Source organism: Sciurus carolinensis, chromosome 2 (assembly GCF_902686445.1).
Source record: "Sciurus carolinensis chromosome 2, mSciCar1.2, whole genome shotgun sequence".
Taxonomy (NCBI): Eukaryota; Metazoa; Chordata; class Mammalia; order Rodentia; family Sciuridae; genus Sciurus; species Sciurus carolinensis.
The window spans coordinates 146,463,561-146,484,438 of record NC_062214.1 but is presented as its reverse complement, the minus strand read 5'-3'; the positions used below and the strand labels follow the sequence as shown (position 1 = coordinate 146,484,438).

Genomic DNA, 20,878 nt, shown 5'->3' with positions numbered 1-20,878 from the left:
AAAAATATTTTTTAGTTGTCAATGGATCTTTTATTTATTTATTATATATGAGGTGCTAAGGATTGAATGTAAGGTCTCACACGCACTGAACCACAACTCCAGCCCTCTACCGTAATCTTTATTTAGATGATCCTAAAATTAATTGGCTCCAAAGAGACCGACTACTATTTAGTTCCTTCCACTTATCTTCAGTTTCACTAAAATTAGTTGGATATGTATTAATCCTTTTTATTAAACATCTCTTTACAGATTTAGGAGAAAACTCTGGTATTGGAAAACTTTTCAATAATGCTGTGGAACCTTTAGATGATGAAGAGAAAGATTACTATTTTTCAAATTCTGATTCTGCATAGTAAAAGTGAGAAAATTTTAAAGGTTTTTATCATGAAGCAGTGTATTAGTGTCTTCATTTGGTGAATAAGCATTTTCTTCATAATGTAGCTTCATATGAATATGGATTATTTTTTCAAAGGTGTTATGTTTGTATTCAAATTAAAATATCCTGTATAATAGTCCTCATTGCTGCAACTTTAGATAGCTGTAAATCTGGTTTTATAATATTAAAATATAGTTGTCTCTTATAAGCATCTAAGTCTGTTTACTTTAATGATTTAATGACATCATGTCCCAAATAGACTTTTTTAAAGTTTTGCTACCCTAGAAAGGGGAGGTGGGAAGATGAAAGAAGTTGGATTGGTGACCACTAAATTCATGAAAACTTTTTAGCCTTTGTCACTGCCTGTTGTTATAAGCCAGAGTTGATTTAATGTTTAAATTACATGTTGTTGGAACTGTTTGATATTTCTCATTTTTTAAAAAACTGATTGATCTCTATACGAAACCTATATAACTTTATTAATGTATAAATATTTTACCAGAGAACAAATTCTGTTGCATTCTACAGCCCTCCTTTCATTTGCAGACATAGCTTAAATTTTGTTTCAGTAAAAAATAAATTATACAATCAGTGAATTGATCCACCATTACAAGAGCCAAGTTAATGAATGTTGTATCATAGTAAACATCCTTTATTTCACTTACAACTCTTTAGAAATAACCTTTTAGCTTAATTCTGTCATCATGTTAAAAATTTGACAAAATATTTCCCTCTGTTTATAGTATATATTCATCGACTCTCTCGTATTAGACTGTTCAAATAAAGTTAGTTTTTGTAGTATTTGTTTCTAGGTTGTTTTTTTTTTTTTTTTAAACAGATCAGAGAAATAAATATACGTTTTGTTAATGGTGCTGATTAAGTTCCATGCGAAAACTATCTGAACTTTTAGTAGAAAATAACATTTTCTTGTTTCTAAAGAATGTAGTCAGTAATAATCATTTATATAACTATAGCACTTCTAGAAAGATTAAAGTAGTACAATTGGTCTATCCTTCTTTAAACTACTATGATTATTTCTGCCCCCCAAACCCTTAGTAGATGTAGGATGGAATAAAGAAAAAGAAAGGTATGAAAGGTTTATTTTGTAGTAGCCCTAAAAAATACCATATAAAACTTAGTTGCCAGTATTTGATATGTTATGTGCTTGAAGTTAATGTAGTGTTTTAGAAGTTAAGAAATCCATAACACAAAAGCAGTTTATAACAGAAAGCAAATTTTAAAAATATATATATTTTTTAGTTGTTGTTGGACTTTTATTTATTTGTACATGGTGCTGAGAATCAAACCCAGTGCCTCACACATGCTAGGCCAAGTGCTCTACCACTTAAGCTTCAACCCCAGCTCCAGAAAGCAAAGATTAAAAGCCAAATCCCATAACAGAAAACAAAAAGGTAATTTTGGAATGGCATAGACTTAACCCAGATCCAAAGTCTGACCCTCAGTGCTCATATTCCCCATGTCCTGTCAAAACTCCTTCAATGTCCTTTTCTACTCTTTTTTTTGTATCCCACCCTGCCAGGTTCCTGGTACTCGTCCATTTCTGTCAGGTCATAAAATAAACTAATAACGTTTAAGATAAGGTAAGTAACCTCTGAAGAACGCTTAAAAGTGAAAAAGCCAAAGACTTTAAGGGCTGAAGGACTAAAATAATAAGATGGATTAGTAATCAGTAAGATTAATAGATTAAGGGACACCAATGACAGTATAGAAGGAGGCTGTTGGAAGCCAGAATTAAAGCAAGCTCTCCACATAGCAAACATAACAAATTCTTTAGATTATTCTCTCACATCACGTTAATTTGTGCAATGTTGAGAGGACATATGGAGAGTCAGAGAGTATGTGGTATCTTTGGGAGATGCTTACAAAGAAGTCACCCAGCCCAGGTCAGTGTGAAATTGTGAAGGGACGCGGCATACTTCCAGCATGTAGCTGGGGCAGAGGACCCCAACACGTCCTCACCCACACTTACCACTGATGGACCACGTGCAGGAGTATGAAGCAGCACAGCGGAACCAGCAAGAAAGGCCCTTTTCTTCTGACAAAGCTTAGCATTATGCTCACTGTAAAAGAGAAATGCTGGGGCGGTACGGGGAGCATCCAATCATTACAGCAAAACAGATACTAAGGTATGACTTTGGATCCAGTAAGTAAATACAACACCAGCCAGTAATTCACAATGTTTCTTTTCTCTTTGGCTTTGACATAATTTTGGACAGCAAATAAGAGGTCAGCTATTGTTGGAAATCAGAATTTATACTATCTCAGAAACAAAGTTCAGAATTAACTTTTGTCAAGAGTGAAGGAGAACTCTCTAGTTTCTTGGTCGCAAGTGTGAGACCAGCCTCTGCAACTTAGACACTTCTCTAAGTAAAAAGTACAAGGGATGTAGCTTAGTGGTTTAATGTTCCTAGGTTCAATCCCTAGTACTACACAGACACACAAAGTGTCATTTTTTTTCTATAATGTATAAATAAATCTACTTTGATTAAAGACAAACTGAAATTAGCAACTTAGTGAAACCCTAACCCTGCCTCAAAAAAATGGATGGGGTAAGGTTGGGGATTTAGCTCAGTGGTAACCCAGTTCAATCCCTAGTAAACCCCATCAAAAAAAAAAATCTACCAAGTCCAAACCTTTGTGCCACTTAGAATATCTTTCAACAACAAAAGTAATAGCTTGGAGTTCATATTTTTTATTAATTTTTCTAATTCTAATTAGATGTACATGACAGTAGAATGCATTTATACTGGAGTTCATATTAATGGGACTTGAATGTACTTGTATGCCTTTGGTGGAGGTGACATTCAGTTAAATTTTCTACTTTCCTAGTGACTGGGTCATTTATCTGATACTTATACCTTACTCTATATGTATATATGTTTAGATTCAATACATTTCAAATACTAGTAATATTATAATTCATATACAGGAAAAATGGTTTATGACCACCAACTTGGCAGTAGTCATGGACACTATTCATGCTAATAAATGACAATGACAATACATCTTGCAGGGCAAGTCCCAAAACACATCTCAACTCAGCTTTTATTTTCTCCTCAATAGCACCTTTAACAAACCTTGATTTATTAAATAAAAAAATTAATTTCATATTCTAGTCAAAATGTTTACTAAGCATCAAAGAATTTCTTTTAAAATAATTTGTATAATAAATAAAAATGTACACAAAATGATCTCTAAGTGATAAGGAAATATTCTCTTACATATTTTAAACTGATAAACACAAACCACAGCAATCATTATTGAAGTGCATTTTTAATTTTTTTTAAAGATATTTTTTAGTTACAGGTAGACACAATACCCTTATTTTATTTTCATGTGGTACTGAGGATCAAACCCAGGGCCACATGTGTGCTAGGTGAGCACACTACCACTGAGTCACCACCCCAGCCCTGAAGTGCATTTAGTGAGTACAATAACCATATCTTGAACAGTCTCTGATCATGAATCAGATTTTGATCTATCTTTAAGATCATCTGATAACATTTCCATGTCAAATATGTAGTGAATATATCTATAGATCTCCTCAGCTTTTTGATGAGTTACTTGTGCATAGGTGGAGATTTCTTGAGGTGAGCTGAAATATAAATGTGACGAAAACATTAACCTTTGGTTTCTGTAAAATTTAATATTCTTATCTTACCTAAAGAACACCAAATAGCATTTAAGAAAATCATCTCTTCCTTAGCATTACACATACAGCTGATAAATCTGTAGCATTAGTTTAAATAAAACAAAAACTTGTTTCCTTTACATAAAATCATCTGCACTAATGACTTCAATATCTGCAATCAACAGAATATTTGAGTCTCCCAAAAATTCATGTGTTGGAACTCTAATCCCAATGTGATGGTGCTGGTTTCTGTCTCCTACCACCACCACCAAAAAAGGTTCCTGTGTAGAGAACATGGTCCCCAAGGCAGCAGTACTGGAAGATAGTATGGACTTTTAAGAGGTGGGGATTACTAGGAGAACCTTAGGTTACTGGAGGCAGCACTGCCTTTGGAAAGGATTGTAGGATCCTTCTCTCCCTGTACCTGGCTTGATGAAATTATTTGCTCCTGCATGCCTGCCATTGCTATCCACTGCATAGGGTGACACAACAATCACTGCAGAGCCTTTACTGTGCTGACTGAACTGTGTTTCCAAAACTGGGCTAAATAAACCTTTCTTCATAAGTAGTCTATGCCAGTTACTTCATTAGAGTGATAGAGGGATAATAATACAGGTGATATTTGGAAGTGGGGACTTTGGGAGGTAAGTAAATCATAAGGTAGAACCCTCAGCACCCTTTTAAAAGAGGCCCCAGCTATCTCTGTTTCTGCCCCCGTGAGAATACAGGAAGTCAGTAGACTACAACCCAGAACAGGGGGCCCTGCCAAAACCCAACCATGTTGTCACCTTGACTTCAGTCTTCCAGCCTCTAGAACTCTCTATAAGTCAGCCAATCAGTTTACGGGATTATTGCTGCCCAAGTTAAACAAGACACCACACCTTTTGTGGAATTTTAATTAAAATGAACTTATGTTCTAAAATATTCCTCTGCAAGCAACATAATAATCAGGGCCAGGAGTAAGGTTCAGTGAAAAAGTACCTGTCTAGTATGCATAAGGTCCCGGGTGTGATCCCTAGCACTTTAAAACAAGCAAAACTAGTACAATTCTCATCTTGAACATTGTTCTAGTTACAGAACTGAATGGCCCAGAACTGTTAGAATATAAGGTCAAACTGTTTATTGTCTATTTCCCCATAACTCCTTAAAGGCAATGCTTACATTTTTTCCCCCATTAGTGTCCTATCTTCGTGCATTAAGTGATACCTGGTATCAGTTAACAGACCCCCCCCCACCAAAAAAAAACAGTTGCTATATCTTTTGAAAATATTAAAATTCTATGAAATGCTTCTAAGAACCATTTAAAAGTAATCATTTTAAAATATTATGAAAATAAACATACCTGTTAGCCATCTCTTTCACAGATGTAAACTGGTGACACATATTTAATGCAGTTATATAACTTATACTGGGAATACTTAAATAAAATTGAAGTGCCTCACATTTATTACTATTCACTACTGTTGGAATATGAATACCAACATTCTTTCTTTGTTCCACTAAAGACAGTTCCTTTAGTAAATCTGCAGTTTCTTCTTGGCAGGAACTGAAAAGAATTCGGATTCCAGCGCCAATTAAGGTGGTCAGCAGACTGTCATAGCTCTTTGTTCTCCTAAACATCCTTGATGTGTCTCCTAAATATTTCATATTTAAGAAAATGCAAACTTCAGTAACTAACATTAACTACAATCATTATATTTTTTCTTATGTTTCATTCTTATTAATTTATATTTTTAAAATCCCAAGAACGAACTAGTGCTATGTTCTACTAATGAGAAAACTTATAGTAAATGTTTTAAAGTGACTCTCCAATATCTAAGAGATAAAATAAGAACTTAAACTGAAATCAACATAGGAATGTGAACAGGTAAGGGAGAATTTATATTTATATCCAGTAGATAATTCATTTTTGAAAACCAAGGCTATATTATTAATTTCTTATTTTTCATGCTGGCACAGATGAAGGGCTCCTTAATTACTGAGTTAACTGATATCAAAAATTATCTCATGTATTTATTCCAAATGTTAACTACAGAAATACCCTGCATGCCCATTTTCATGTTACCTCGTCATTAACTTATTAGCCTTATAACATTCCTGTTCATTTTCTTTTCCATATTCTAGTTACATCCTGTTTTTGGCATTCCCCCTTATGCCCACCCCATTAGCACCATTACCTAACTGGCCAGTAACCAAGAAGCTGGTCAACTAAGAGTAATTCCATAATTTTTTTTGCCATGTTACTTTCTCTGTTCTATTTCCTTCAGCCCTCACTTCTTGAATTAAAAAGGAAAAAAATTTTAAAAAACCCCTGAGTTACTGAAAGATAAAATTGAGTTATCCAAGGTCACATGGTTCACCAGTGATAGTGTGGGGGATGAAAAAGTTGCCCAATTCCCAAACCAATGTTTTACATAAACTACACTATTTCCTTTTATATGTAAGTCTTCGATTTCTCCATAATGGCTTTGGCCTACATGATTTCATTTAATGCTCACAATATGATGAAATGAATGGTATAAGTATATGGTTATACTTAATATACTTATCAGAGGGAGTGATCTGTCAATGTAACAAACATCACATAATCACATAACTATAAAGAAGTCAGAATTTTTTTTTTTGGGTAGTTCGGGTGATCAAACCCAGGTCCTCAGGAATGTCAAGCAAATGCTCCACTACTGAGCTACATCCTTAGCAAGACACTAGAAATCAATACATCTGATTCCATTTCCTATGATCTTTTCACTACTCTCCGGAGTTCCTCGAGTTCCCAATATACAATTAAATAACCACAGAAATTCCCTAATTGTAACTCTAATTTGACATTTCCAAATGTATCTGAATTTCTGAATTCAATGACCTGAATTTCAGGCCTGAATTTCAATGACCAATCAAAAGTCAATCTTCATGTTCAAAATTGAGTTCCCTTTAAATCTGCTGCTTCTCTTATAATCATATTGCAATAAACACCACCATTACCTAACTGGCCAGTAACCAAGAAGTTGTTCAACTAAGAGTAATTCTCAACTCCTCCCACCAACTCCTACAAATCCTGACTCAAGCATCTCCTTAATTCTACTTCTCTCTTCCATTGCTTGCTGCCTTATTGGCCCTCCTCTCTGGGATTCCTCAAAGTCATGACTGGTTCACTTGCCTTCAAGTCTCTCATAGGCTTCATTTAAATACAATGACTGATGATAAACATAATGGCATTAAAATGTGAAATGACATTCATGGAGTCAAGTATTTATATTTTAAGAGTTTTCTACTGCCTGACAGTAGAATAATAGTCAAGTTCCTTTACAGGCTCCTAAACAAATATTTAAAAATACAAACCTGTTTTTTCTCTGTCTTTTTCCACAATCACACATATTCTTTCAAACATGTTCTGCAGGTGCTGGATCTGCTCGATAAGCTTGTTCTTATTGATAGTATTTAACATCTCAGATTGAGACCTCCTTTCCACCACCATGCGGTTACTCACAATGTAATCACATCCATTTAGAGGACATACCTCTACTTGTAACCCATGGATTGCTCTTAAGGAAGAAATTACTTCTAAACCAGAAGTGATTTCACGACTGTCTACAAGAATACAGGTTCTTTTTTCCTGTGGGAGTTTTAGAGAAGTATGCGTCTCAGTCAAATGTGGTCTTGAATTGGAACTGTATGAAATTCTAGAATCCTGCAGAGCACTACAAACCTAAAAGAGCAGAAAAACACTGATCACAGGCTGGTTAAATAACATAGGGCCACAAACTTTTCACACCTCATGTTGATTTTCCGTATTGATAATGCAGGTCATTTCCTTCGACAAGTCTAATGTGACTGTGATTAAAGAACAAGTCACTGCTGCAAGTCAAGCTGCATGGCACGATATGGCAAAACTAAGAGCACAGGAGTGAGAGAACAGCATCTGATCCAGTACAGGAATATGACATTCTTCCTAAACGAGAAACATTGAGCTCAGTGTTCATCATGACTTTATTAGAGTCATGGAAGTTCTAACCAAAGCAAATAAGCATGGGCAAAACAAAAATCCAAATTGGAAAATAATAAGTAAACTACCTCAAATCTCATGAATTTTGGTAGTAACATCATCTTATGTATAGAAAACCCCAAAGAGTATATCCCCCAGTGACTTTAAAGTTTTGTTTGGTTTGGTGCCTCTTCCAGAGTAACCTTTCTCAGGGACACTGATGAGTCTATGGAGCCCCACAAGTGGTTGCAGCAAATTCTTGTGTTTACAACTCAGAGGAATTCTATAAACTCTAAAGCATTGCCTTTTGCCATTCATTAAATTTTTAGCTGAGTTCTTCTTACTAGATTTAATGGTATCCAGTAACTGCCCCAAATCTGTAAGTCTGTCATTGGAGATGCCTGACATTCCTCAGATATCAACCTAAAATGGTTGCCTTACAAACTCAGCTTTGTAATGGTTTCAAGAAAACTTATGATTTTGTAGTTTACATGGCTTTTTGTTATCATTGTAAGGGTGGGAGAGCAGCACTCTTCCACTTTTGTATATCCTCAACTAAGATACACATCCAAATCACTCAGAAATAATCTTTTATATTAAATATTTAATTTTATATAGTATAAAAGAATAAATGTAATGAAGAACTGGCCACTAGAAAACGAAGAGAAAATATTGGAACTACTTAAATAATCTTGGAGTACGGCTTTCTAAACATGACCCTGAAGTCAGAAAGTATAAAGAAAAAAAAAATAGGAACTGCATAAAAAATTATTTTCATATAGCAAAAAACACTAAACACAAAAGGCAAATGCAGACAAGGAATACTGTTTGTAACATATAACAAAGCAAATGTTAATATTATAAATCTGAAGGCTTTTGACAAATTAGTCTATTTTCCATCTTCTCAAATTTACCTGGAATTCCTTCCCCTTCTAATTTCAAGTAAAAAAAAATCCTACTGAATGCAACTCTATTAAATAATAAAAAAAAATCTAAAACACATTTCTGTCAAAATCTCCTTATACTTTTTCACAGTCCTTAAAGTTTTACTAGCCTACACCTAATTTCCAGTTAGGATATAACAAAGTAGAAATGTTCTCTAAAATGATAGTACTTCCTGGTTCCTAAAGTATTGTGAACACATTACCCAATCTGTTCGTATATTATTACTACAGATGAAGATACTGAAGCTCAAAGAAACTAAGTGCTTTATGTTCTCCAGTATATTACAAGGTTTTAACCTAGTCAATTTTATCCTAATTATGTCTTCAAGAAATAATTTTGTTTAAAAAAAAAAGAAGGGGACGATTTGGAACTAGAAACACCAATTTGGCAACAGGTATGTGGATACTGGGGCATGTTTCTAAGGCCTAGAACATCTTGGTAAGAAGCACAGAGTACAATGTAATTTACTAGGGCAGTGGGGCAAGGATGCTAGAGATGTAGATCAAATAATACAAAATTTTAGTTAGCTAGGAAGACACAACATGGTGACTATAGTTAATAACAATGTGTTGTACACCTGTTCTCACTACAAAAAATTATAAATATAGTAAGTATAATTAGCTTAAACTGGCCGTTCCACAATGTATACATATTCTAAACATTTTATACACAATAAATATAAACTTTTTGACAATTAAAAATTTAATTTTTTAAAAAGTTCTGTGTTCAATCTCATTCCCAAGATAAAGAAATTATCATGTTAAGGGATTCCTATTACTATGACTTTAACCCCTATTTAGCAAAATTACTGTAACTATAAACTCTTAAAAACTGAAAATGATTTTAGTATTTCTCTTAGTAATAGCAAGATGGGGAAAAGGTAAAACTGGACTATTTATCAACAATCTGTAAAGAAACATAAAGGGAGGAAACCAGGTACTGATTGTAAACCCCTTTGCCTAATAAAAAGATAAAATTTCTGTATTCAAACTCTTTTGGGGAAAAGTTAATCTTGTTTAACAATTTCTAAGCACAAAATTTCTATTAATTTCACTTTACATGAAGCCCTATTTTCCTACATGTTCTTAAATAAAATTGTCAAGTTTTCTAGCAGAGTGCTATTAAGAAAGCTATTAATGCACTTAAAAATTAAAACTTAAGTATCCTACAAATTGTCCATAATTTAGTGTTCCATTTTCTAATTTGAAAATTTTTTCTTCAAAATACTCTTGCTAATTTTTGTCAACCCAATTATTTAAAACAAAACAGAAAAAAACAACAACAACAACAACAACAAACTAAGACAAACCCAAGAAATAACCTTTTTGGCAAACATATGAAGGTTTTTTTCTTTTAATTTGATCCATACCTTCAACCGAGTTGGAAATGTTTTACATTCTTCCTGTAACTCAACAGTAGTACATATTGGTGAGGTATCAGAAATTGTATCCTTTGAATTAAGTGGTGTCCCTTGTTTCTGCTTTGGTGATTGATTTGCTATTGGATTATGAAGAACTTTGAGCTGCAAAGAAGACCCAGAAGGCTTTAAATTCAAACAATGGTCCTGTTTGTTCTTGTTAACAGTGCTTGGGCTGCCCACAATACTGGTTTCTCTTTTATCATTTACACTGTTTTCCTCTTCACTTGAATCATCTGGTAAAATAATTCTGGATAATTTCTTTTCTGAACGTGCACAATTTTGCTTTAGCATTACTGCACGTCGGGTTTTATATTTTTTACTCCCATTTACAAAACTATCTTCAGTTATTAAGTTAAAGTCAACACAAACTTCCTCTCCACTTGATTGGCTTTTACAAGACTCTTCTTCATCAACACAAAAACTGTCCTCTAAATAGGTTTCATCTTGTTCAGGAATCTACAAGAGAAACACAAATAAAATATTTTAAATTTATTTCATATAATCAGCATGTATTTACACATTCTTTTAAGCATGAATGTTCATTTTACATGTTCCTTAACTCAGTAACTTATTCAACTAACACATACTAGTACATTCTTTATGAAGGAAAATGAGAACTTGGGGGATAAAGAACTGATTTACCCTCTAGAAATTTATAGCCTAGGAAGGACAGTCAAAAAAGTAAGCAATGATAAAAATGTAATGAGTGCTGTATCATAAATATATGTACAGAGATAAATGTATGTATACTACCATATAGAGATACAAATAACCATACTGTCAACCCAAATATGGCAATTTAATATAGAAATGTTATTCATAAATCAAAAATGACCTATAAATTTTAGAATGTCTTATGAAAAAAATTAAATTTTAAGAGAAATGACATGAGAATTAAAATTTTAAATAGTAGATGATAAATTTCTACTCACTTCCTTTAAACATTCTCCTAACTGGAAAAAAATTTCATAGGATATTCGAACTGGCTCAAAATAAAGGATAATTTGATCCAACAGGGCCTAAAAGGGATCTTGAGAACAAATTTAGTCCATCTTCCTGACTCTAATCAGAAATCCTGAATAGCTCTAATAACCCGATTTTAAAAACAAAATGGAGGATCATTAACAGGAACTTATTTCAACATAAGCATGATGAAATTCTCCATTTTTATTTCTATAGTTCATACCTGTGAGAAAATGTTTATGTTACTATGTTTCTGATGGACCATTTTGTACTTATTGCTCATCAATGGACTCTGCAAAGATTTCACGTAAACAGCTCTCATTTCAGAATCTGTATAAAGATAAGAATTTAAGATAAAGTAGAAATATTTTAAATAAAAATTGATAAAGACAGATCCAAGAGGGCGGACTAGAGGGAGGCTGTGTTCCTTGTCGCTCCATAACTCTGGTTTCAAGAAGAGGATGTCTGTTTCTTGGTGAGGTAGTTTTTCCTGCTTATGGATCCCCTGCTGTTTACCCCATTTGTCTGCTGTGATCACCTGCAGTCTGCAAGCATATCGACGCCTTTTTTGAGTGCAGATTGCTCACTGTCAGGCATCTATCATCCACCATTTGCCTGCCTCTCACCTGTCCATCGCCTGCCTTACACCTATCCATCACCCAACGCACAAGGTTCACCTCCCGATCGCCGACAACAGTCAGCAAACTGATCGCCCACCGCCAAACGAGCACCAGCTGCCTGCTGTTGCCTGGAAGTTCACTGTTACAGTACCTGCAGGTTTGCTTACACGTGGCTGCCACCATTTTCAGACAACAGCCGGGCCCCGTAGGACCCCTGGCCAGACTGACTGAGCCCCATCTCCAGGATCCCTCAGCCCGACCGATCACTCCCTGCCTCTGGGGCCCTCACATCAACTGACTGCTCCCTGCCGCCAGGACCCCTAGACCAACTGACTGTGCCCTATCACCGAGACCCCAGACCGACTGATTGTACCCGGCCTCCAGGATCCCACAACCACACCACACACCCGACCTCCAGGACCCCTGCCTGACCAACCATATCCTGCCTCCAGGACCTCCTGCTGACCACGTCCACCCCTGAGTTGCAGCTCCCCATTTGCCAACACATTTCGAAGCCAGAGCGGCCATCTTGGATAATCCTGGAAGCCCTAGCTCCGATCTTTAGGTGATGCAAATCCCATCCTGAGACACCTGCTGGAGACTTGAAGCTCACTGTCAGGTACCTCTCATGCATCAGGCTACTGAAGACTGGGAGGTTTCATTACTATATGACTATTATACTGTAGATTTTCTTTTTTTCTCCTTATTGAAAAAATTTAAATTTTTATTTCTTTACTTTTCTTGCTCTCTTTTCCTTTTGTTTACCTGTTCCCTCAGAGTCTCTTTCTCCCTTTTTTGCATGCTAACATCCGATTTCTTTTGATTACACTCTCACCCTTTCTATTATCTAGAACTTCTGTATATTCTTTTCTTATCCCATTAACAGTCACATTCTACATCCCTCTGCATCCTCTTTGTCCTCCATTTGAAACTGCAGACCTTATTGCAAATCTGTTTGTTTTACTGAAGATAATATTTGAACTCATTCTGTTTATTAGGACAATTTTGTTATTGTCCTCATAGGTGCTATTTGGTCTAGGATTGCATAGTGTCTGAATTGGGCACTGCTACTATTGATCTCCCCTTAAAGAGTTTTGGAAACCTATAGGGCCACGATAAGCCTATAGGGGGAAATCTGCAATACCCCAGATCTGCACTGCTAGAGGGGAAGATACATGAACAACATGAAAAAATAAGGGAAGAAAATGATCCAAACAAATTAGATTCGATATTCATAGAATCCAATGACAGTATGTTAGAAGAAATGTCAGAAAAGGACTTCAGATTATACATGATTAAGATGATTCGCGAAGCAAAGGATGAGATAAGAGAGCAAATGCAGGCAATGAACGATCATACCAATCAGCAGATGAAAGAGCAACTGCAGGAAGCAAAAGATCATTTCAACAAAGAGATAGAGATTCTGGAAAAAAAAAAAGAAAAAAAAAAGGAAATCCTTGAAATGAAGGAAACAATAAACCAAATAAAAAACTCAATGGAAAGCATCACCAAAAGACTAGACCACTTAGAAGAGAGAACCTCAGACAATGAAGACAAAATATTTAATCTTGAAAATAAAGTTGACCAAACAGAGGAGATGTTAAGAAATCATGAACAGAATCTCCAAGAACTATGGAACATCATGAAAAGACCAAATTTAAGAATTATTGGGATTGAGAAAGGTACAGAGATACAAACCAAAGGAATGAACAACCTATTCAATGAAATAATATCAGAAAATTTCCCAAACCTGAAGAATGAAATGGAAAATCAAATACAAGAGGCTTACAGAACACCAAATGCATAAAATCACAACAGATCCACACCAAGGCACATTATAATGAAAATGCCTAACATTCAAAATAAAGATAGGATTTTGAAGGCCACAAGAGAAAAGCATCAGATTACATATAGGGGGAGACCAATACAGATAACAGCAGATTTCTCAACCCAGACTCTAAAAGCTAGAAGGGCCTGGAACATATTTCAAGCTCTGAAAGTACATGGTTGCCAACCAAGAATCCTATACCAGCAAAACTAACCTTCAGATTTGAAGATGAAATAACATCCTTCCATGATAAACAAAAGTTAAAAGAATTTACAAACAGAAAGGCTGCGCTACAGAATGTTCTCAACAAAATATTCCATGAGGAGGAAATGAAAAACAACAAAGGAGGTCAGCAAAGGGAGGAACTACCTTAGAGAAAAACCACTCAAAGGAGAAAACAAGCCAACTTAAAAACCAAAAATAAGCCAAATGACTGGGAATACGAATCATATCTCAATAATAACCCTGAACGTTAACGGCCTAAACTCATCAATCAAAAGACATAGACTGGCAGAATGGATTAAAAAGAAAGACCCAACAATATGCTGCCTGCAAGAGACTCATCTCATAGAAAAAGACATTCACAGACTAAAGGTGAAAGGATGGGAAAAAACCTACCATGCACATGGACTCAGTAAAAAAGCAGGGGTTTCCATCCTTATAGCAGATAAAGTGGACTTCAAGTCAAAGTTAGTAAGAAGGGATAAAGAAGACATTTCATACTGCTTAAGGGAACCATAAATCAGGAAGACATAACGATAGTAAATATTTATGCCCCAAACAATGGTGCATCCCTGTACATCAAACAAATCCTTCTCAATTTCAGGAATCACATAGACCACAACACAATAATTCTGGGTGACTTTAACACATCACTGTCACCACTAGATAGATCTTCCAAAAAAAAAACCAACCAAAGAAACCATAGAACTCAATAACACAATCAATAACCTAGACTTAATAGACATGTATAGAATACTCCATCCATCAATGAGCGGATTCACTTTCTTCTCAGCAGCACATGGAATGTTCTCGAAAATAGACCATATGTTATGCCACAAAGCAGCCCTTAGGAAATGCAAAAAAATAGAGATACTGCCTTGTGTTCTATCAGATCATAATGGACTGAGAGTAGAAATCAAAAAAATAAAAATTAAAAATTAAAAACAGAAATTACTCCAACACCTGGAGACTAAATAATATGCTATTGAATGAAACATGGATAACCGAAAACATCAGGGAGGAGATAAAAAAAATTCTTAGAGGTCAATGAGAACGACGATACAACATATCAAAATCTCTGGGACACTATGAAAGCAGTACTAAGAAGAAAATTCATTTCATGGAGTGCATTCCAGAAAAGAATGAAAAGTCAAAAACTAAATGACCTAACATTACAGCTCAAAGCTCTAGAAAAAGAAGAACAGAATAACAGCAAAGGTAGTAGAAGACAGGAAATAATTAAAATCAGAGCTGAAATCAATGAAATTGAAACAAAAGAAACAATTCAAAAAATTGACAGAACAAAAAGTTGGTTCTTTGAGAAAGTAAACAAAATAGACAAACCCTTAGCCACACTAACAAAGAGAAGGAGAAAGAAAACTCAGATTACGAAAATTTGTGATGCAAAAGGAAATATCAGGACAGACAACAATGAGAAGCTACTTTGAAAATCTGTATTCCAACAAAATAGAAACTACCGAGGACATTGAAAAATTTCTAGAGACTATGTTCCTCCCAAACTAAACCAGGAGGACATACACAATTTAAATAGATCAATATCAAGCAATGAAATAGAAGAAGCCATTAAAAACCTACCATCCAAGAAAAGCCCAGGACCAGACGGTTCTCAGTCGAGTTCTACAAGACCTTCAAAGAAGAACTCATTCCAATACTTCTCAAAGTATTCCAGGAAATAGAAAAGGAGGGTACCCTACCAAATTCATTCTATGAGGCTAATATCACCCTCATACCCAAACCAGGAAAAGACACATCAAGGAAAGAAAATTTTAGACCAATATCCTTGATGAATATAGATGCAAAGATCCTTAACAAAATATTGGCAAACCGTATCCAAAAACATATTAAGAAAATTGTGCATCACGATCAAGTGGGGTTCATCCCTGGAATGCAAGGATTGTTTGACATCCATAAATTAATAAACGTAATCCATCATGTCAATGGACTTAAGTATAAGAATCATATGGTTATTTCAATTGACGCAGAAAAAGCGTTCGACAAAATACAACACCCCTTCATGCTCAAAACACTAGAAAAAATAGGGAGAGTAGGAACATACCTGAACATTGTAAAGGCTATTTATGCTGAGCCCATGACCAACATCATTCTTAATGAAGAAAAACTGAAACCATTCCCTTTAAAAATGGGAACAAGACAGGTATGTCTTCTTTCACCAATTCTATTCAACATTGTCCTCGAAACTCTAGCCAGAGCAATTAGGCAGACTAAAGAAATTAAAGGGATACGGATAGGAAAAGAGGAACTTAAGCTGTCACTATTTGCTGATGACATGATTCTATATTTAAAGGATCCAAAAACCTCCTCCAGAAAACTTCTAGACCTCATCAATGAATTCAGCAAAATAGCAGGCTATAAAATCAATATGCATAATCTAAAGCATTTTTACACGCAAGCGACAAAACAGTTGAAAGGGAAATAAGGAAAACAACTCCATTTGCAATAGCCTCAAAAAAAAATAAAATACTTGGGAATCAATCTAACCAAAGAGGTAAAAGATCTCTACAATGAAAACTTCAAAACACTGAAGAAAGAAACTGAGGAAGACCTTAGAAGATGGAAAGATCTCCCATGTTCCTGGATAGGCAGAATTAATATTGTCAAAATGGCCATATTACCAAAAGCGCCTATACAGATTAAATGCAATTCCAATTAAAATCCCAACGACGTACCTTACAGAAATAGAGCAAGCAATCATGAAATAAATCTGGAAGAATAAGAAACCCAGAATAGCTAAAGCAATCCTTAGCAGAAAGAATGAAACAGGGGGTATCACAATACCAGATCTTCAACTATACTACAAAGCAATAGTAAAAAAAACGGCATGGTATTGGCACCAAAATAGACAGGAAAATCAATGATACAGAATAGAGGACACGGACACAAATCCAAATAAATACAATTTTCTCATACTAGACAAAGGGGCCAAAAATATGCAATGGAGAAAAGATAGCCTCTTCAACAAATGGTGCTGGGAAAACTGGAAATCCATATGCAACAGAATGAAACTAAACCCCTATCTCTCACCCTGCACAAAAATCAACTCACAATGGATCAAGGACCTTGAAATCAGACCAGGGGCCCTGCATCTTATAGAAGAAAAAGTAGGTACAAATCTTCAACTTGTTGGCTTAGGATCAGACTTCCTTAACAGGACTCCCATAGCACAAGAAATAAAAGCAAGAATCAATAACTGGGATAGATTCAAACTAAAAAGCTTTCTCTCAGCAAAGGAAACTATCAGCAATGTGAAGAGAGAGCCTACAGAGTGGGAGAATATCTTTGCCACTCATACTTCAGATAGAGCACTAATTTTCAGAATATATAAAGAACTCAAAAAACTCTACACCAAGAATAGAAATAACCCAATCAACAAATGGGCTAAGGATATGAACAGACACTTCACAGAAGAAGATCTACAAGGAATCAACAAACATATGAAAAAATGTTCACCATCTTTAGTAATAAGAGAAATGCAAATCAAAGCTACACTAAGATTCCATCTCACCCCAATTAGAATGGTGATTATCAAGAATACAAGCAACAATAGGTGTTGGAGAGGATGTTGGGGAAAAAGGCACACTCATACATTGCTGGTGGGGTTGCAAATTAGTGCAGCCACTCTGGAAAGCAGTGTGGAGATTCCTTAGAAAACTTGGAATGGACCCACCATTTGTCCCAGCTATCCCACTCCTCGGCCTATACCCAAAGGACTTAAAATCAGCATACTACAGAGATACAGTCACATCAATGTTCATAGCTGCTCAATTCACAATAGCCAGACTGTGGAACCAACTTAGATGTCCTTCAATTGATGAATGGATAAAGAAACTGTGGTATATATATACAATGGAATATTACTCAGGTATAAAGAAGAGTAAAATTATGGCATTTGCAGGCAAATGATTGAAATTGGAGAATATCATGCTAAGTGAGATAAGCCAATCTCAAAAAAGCAAAGGATGAATGATCTCACTGATAAGCGGATGATAACACATAATGGGGGGTGGGAGGGGGGCAAGAATGGAGGAAGGAGGGACTGTAGAGGGAAAAGAGGGGTGGGAGGGGTAGGGGGGAAGGAAAAAAATAACAGAATGAATCAAACATCATTATCCTATGTAAATATATGATTACACAAATGGTATGCTGTTACTCCATGTACGAACAGAAACAACATGTATCTCATTTGTTTATAATAAAAATAAATTTAAAAAAATGGTATTTAACTTTGACTTACTCCCAATTTCATGATTCAAACAATGTAAAAACATTTTATACAAAAGATACTAATATATATTTTTAAAAAATCTAAAAACAATTACTTGAAAATGCAAATTCAGGACTTGCTTCTGAAATCAGATCATCTAGTTGGGTGATCACGAACAACATATTTAAGCTCTCTGCCTTGGCTCGCTCGCTCTCCTAAAATGATTTAAGACAGTGCTTTTCCATTCAAACAAATGTATATGAGGGGCTGGGGAGATAGCTCAGTTGGTAGAGTGCTTGCCTTGCAAGCACAAGGCCCTGAGTTCAATCCCCAGCACCCAAAAAAAAAAAAAAAAAAAAATCAAAACAAATGTATATGAAAACTGTATCTCTTAGGACTGTATCTCATTTAGAGAAGTATTCTAAAGACCACAAGAAGTTCAGGCAGAAAAGAAAACATGTATTTAAAAACAGTTAAAATCTGCAGCTAATTTTCATGATTTTCAGTTAAGTAAAAATTGGGAAATACAGGTTTTTATTTATGCCTATCATTTTTAAAAGTTATAGCAAAGGGGACTTTTTTTAAAAAAGTTTTGAAATCACATATATTTCAAATGTACTATGTCTGAAATGGAGATCTCCCCATTCTCCATCCAAATTTCTCCATCTATTGTCTTCTCAATATCAAATAACAACTACACCCATGCTGCTGCCCTACCCACTGACTCTTCTCTTTCTAATCCATCAGAAAATCCTGTTAGCTTTACCTATCCAAAATCTAATCTTTCTCACCTTCCTCAATATTATCCTGGCAGAAGACACTATTATTCTTTGATTGGGCTTGGTTTACTACAACAGCATACTAGCTGGTCTCCTACTTTTATTGCCTTGTAGGTCATTCTCAATATAGAAGCTAGAGAGATTGTAATTCAAATATGTCAGATCATGATCTGACTATACACTCGGTCTCTGATCTCACTACTTACTACTTGCCTTCCCCCTAATACCACTCACAATGCTATTCCTTGAGTAGGTTAGGTACACACCCTGCGTCAGGGAACTGAACTGGCTTCTTATTTTTCAATCAACATTCTGCCACCAAGATTATGGTGCAAACCCACAAAAAGCACTTCAAGTAATGAGCATCAGAGGTATAAAATCTTATTTTGCAAATCATATCAGCATTAAGGATAATCAACTTTATCTTTAAACATCTTTTTATTTAAACTCATGGACCTTGGTAAGCTTTGCTGTTGTAAATCATTGGCTAAGACTGCATGAGCAGAATAAATGACAAAATCTGTGAAAGACCAGAATACTGAAGAACCAATCAGTATTTCTCACTTCCAGTATAGCCAATTATAATCATTAGCTCTAAGTGTCTGATATACAAGATATGTTCAGGTACTGCTTGAAGACACTATTTTCTGAAATCAAAACTCCCTTACTTGGCAAATTCAATAAGTTTACCTTTTTTCTCAGATTTTTTATTAATACACATTGCTAAACCCCTCTTCTAGTGACTAATTGAATGTCATCTTCTCAATGAGGCCTACTCCTACATCACTTTACTTAAAATGGGAACTTGTCCATTATTAATACCTCCAACCCCAGCCAACCCAATTCCCTATATTTTTATTTTTTCATTTTTCTGTAAATGTTTCATCTTACAATACACTGAGTAATTTACTTGTTATATGTATTCTGTCTCCTTCCATTCAAATATAAGTTTAATATGGAAAACTTTTTGTCCCCTTGTTCACTGCCTTATCTTTCCCAAGTGCCTCATATTACCAAACACTAAATATTAGCTAAATGAACCTTTGACACGTGAGCCAGTGAGATCAATCTGGAGAGAACTATTCTAAATAGGCAGAAGCCTATAAACAAACAAGCCTAAAATAAAGCAAGTACTAACAGGATTTAAATGAAAATGACAAATAAATATTTTTCACATACCAAATTTAATTCCCTTTAATGTCTAGTTTCATTGAAAATGGCTTAAAATATTTAAATGATATTAGAAACATTGAATGAACATTTTTTTTAAAAAAGCATCATTATAACACTTACCATTTATAGCCTGTGAAAGCTGAGTTTCATCATTTAAGAAGCCAAGTAATGAAGAATCTTGTTCATTTTCTGACTCATCTTTTTCATCTGATGAAACACATTCAGCACCTTCTTCAGAAAGTTCTGCTTCATCATCAAAAAACTTCTTAGCCATATGCTAAAATAAATTAGAAAACACCCATTTTATTTCTGGAAAATGAATTTTTAAATTTTTAACCGATACCTAATTATATATATTTATTGAATCATTTCAATACACGTACATAATGTGTAAAGATTAAATCATGGTAATGGTAAACACCATTTCTTTGTGTTGGAAACATTCAAAATATTCTCTACTAGCTATTTTGAAATACACAATTAACTATAGTTACTCTCCTGTGCTGTAGAAGTTATTGCGCTTAAGAAAAAGGATTTCTTATCAATGCTTTTAAGATTTAAAAGAAAAAAAAAAAAACCCAGGCCCAATGGTGCATGCCAACAATCCCAACAACTTGAGAAGCTGAGATAGGAAAACAGCACATTCAAGGTTAGCCTCAGCAACTTAACGAGACC

At 34.9% G+C, this 20,878-nt stretch overlaps 2 protein-coding genes across 2 annotated transcripts in view; one reads left to right on the top strand and one right to left on the bottom strand.

Moving 5' to 3' along the window:
- Positions 1-359, top strand: part of Mis18bp1 (MIS18 binding protein 1) — a 43,266-nt gene extending 42,907 nt beyond the window's left edge. The window contains 1 exon segment of the mRNA XM_047542521.1: positions 250-359. Within this exon segment, the coding sequence (XP_047398477.1) occupies positions 250-353 (104 nt within the window). The 3' untranslated portion in view covers positions 354-359.
- Positions 360-3,722: 3,363 nt separating this feature from the next.
- Positions 3,723-20,878, bottom strand: part of Fancm (FA complementation group M) — a 69,463-nt gene continuing 52,307 nt past the window's right edge. The window contains exons 18-23 of the mRNA XM_047539938.1: positions 20,324-20,480; positions 11,562-11,668; positions 10,325-10,831; positions 7,368-7,734; positions 5,371-5,662; positions 3,723-3,992 (exon numbers count right to left, since the gene is read on the bottom strand). Coding sequence (XP_047395894.1) covers positions 3,857-3,992; positions 5,371-5,662; positions 7,368-7,734; positions 10,325-10,831; positions 11,562-11,668; positions 20,324-20,480 — 1,566 coding nt within the window. The 3' untranslated portion in view covers positions 3,723-3,856. The remainder of the gene's footprint in view (positions 3,993-5,370; positions 5,663-7,367; positions 7,735-10,324; positions 10,832-11,561; positions 11,669-20,323; positions 20,481-20,878) is intronic.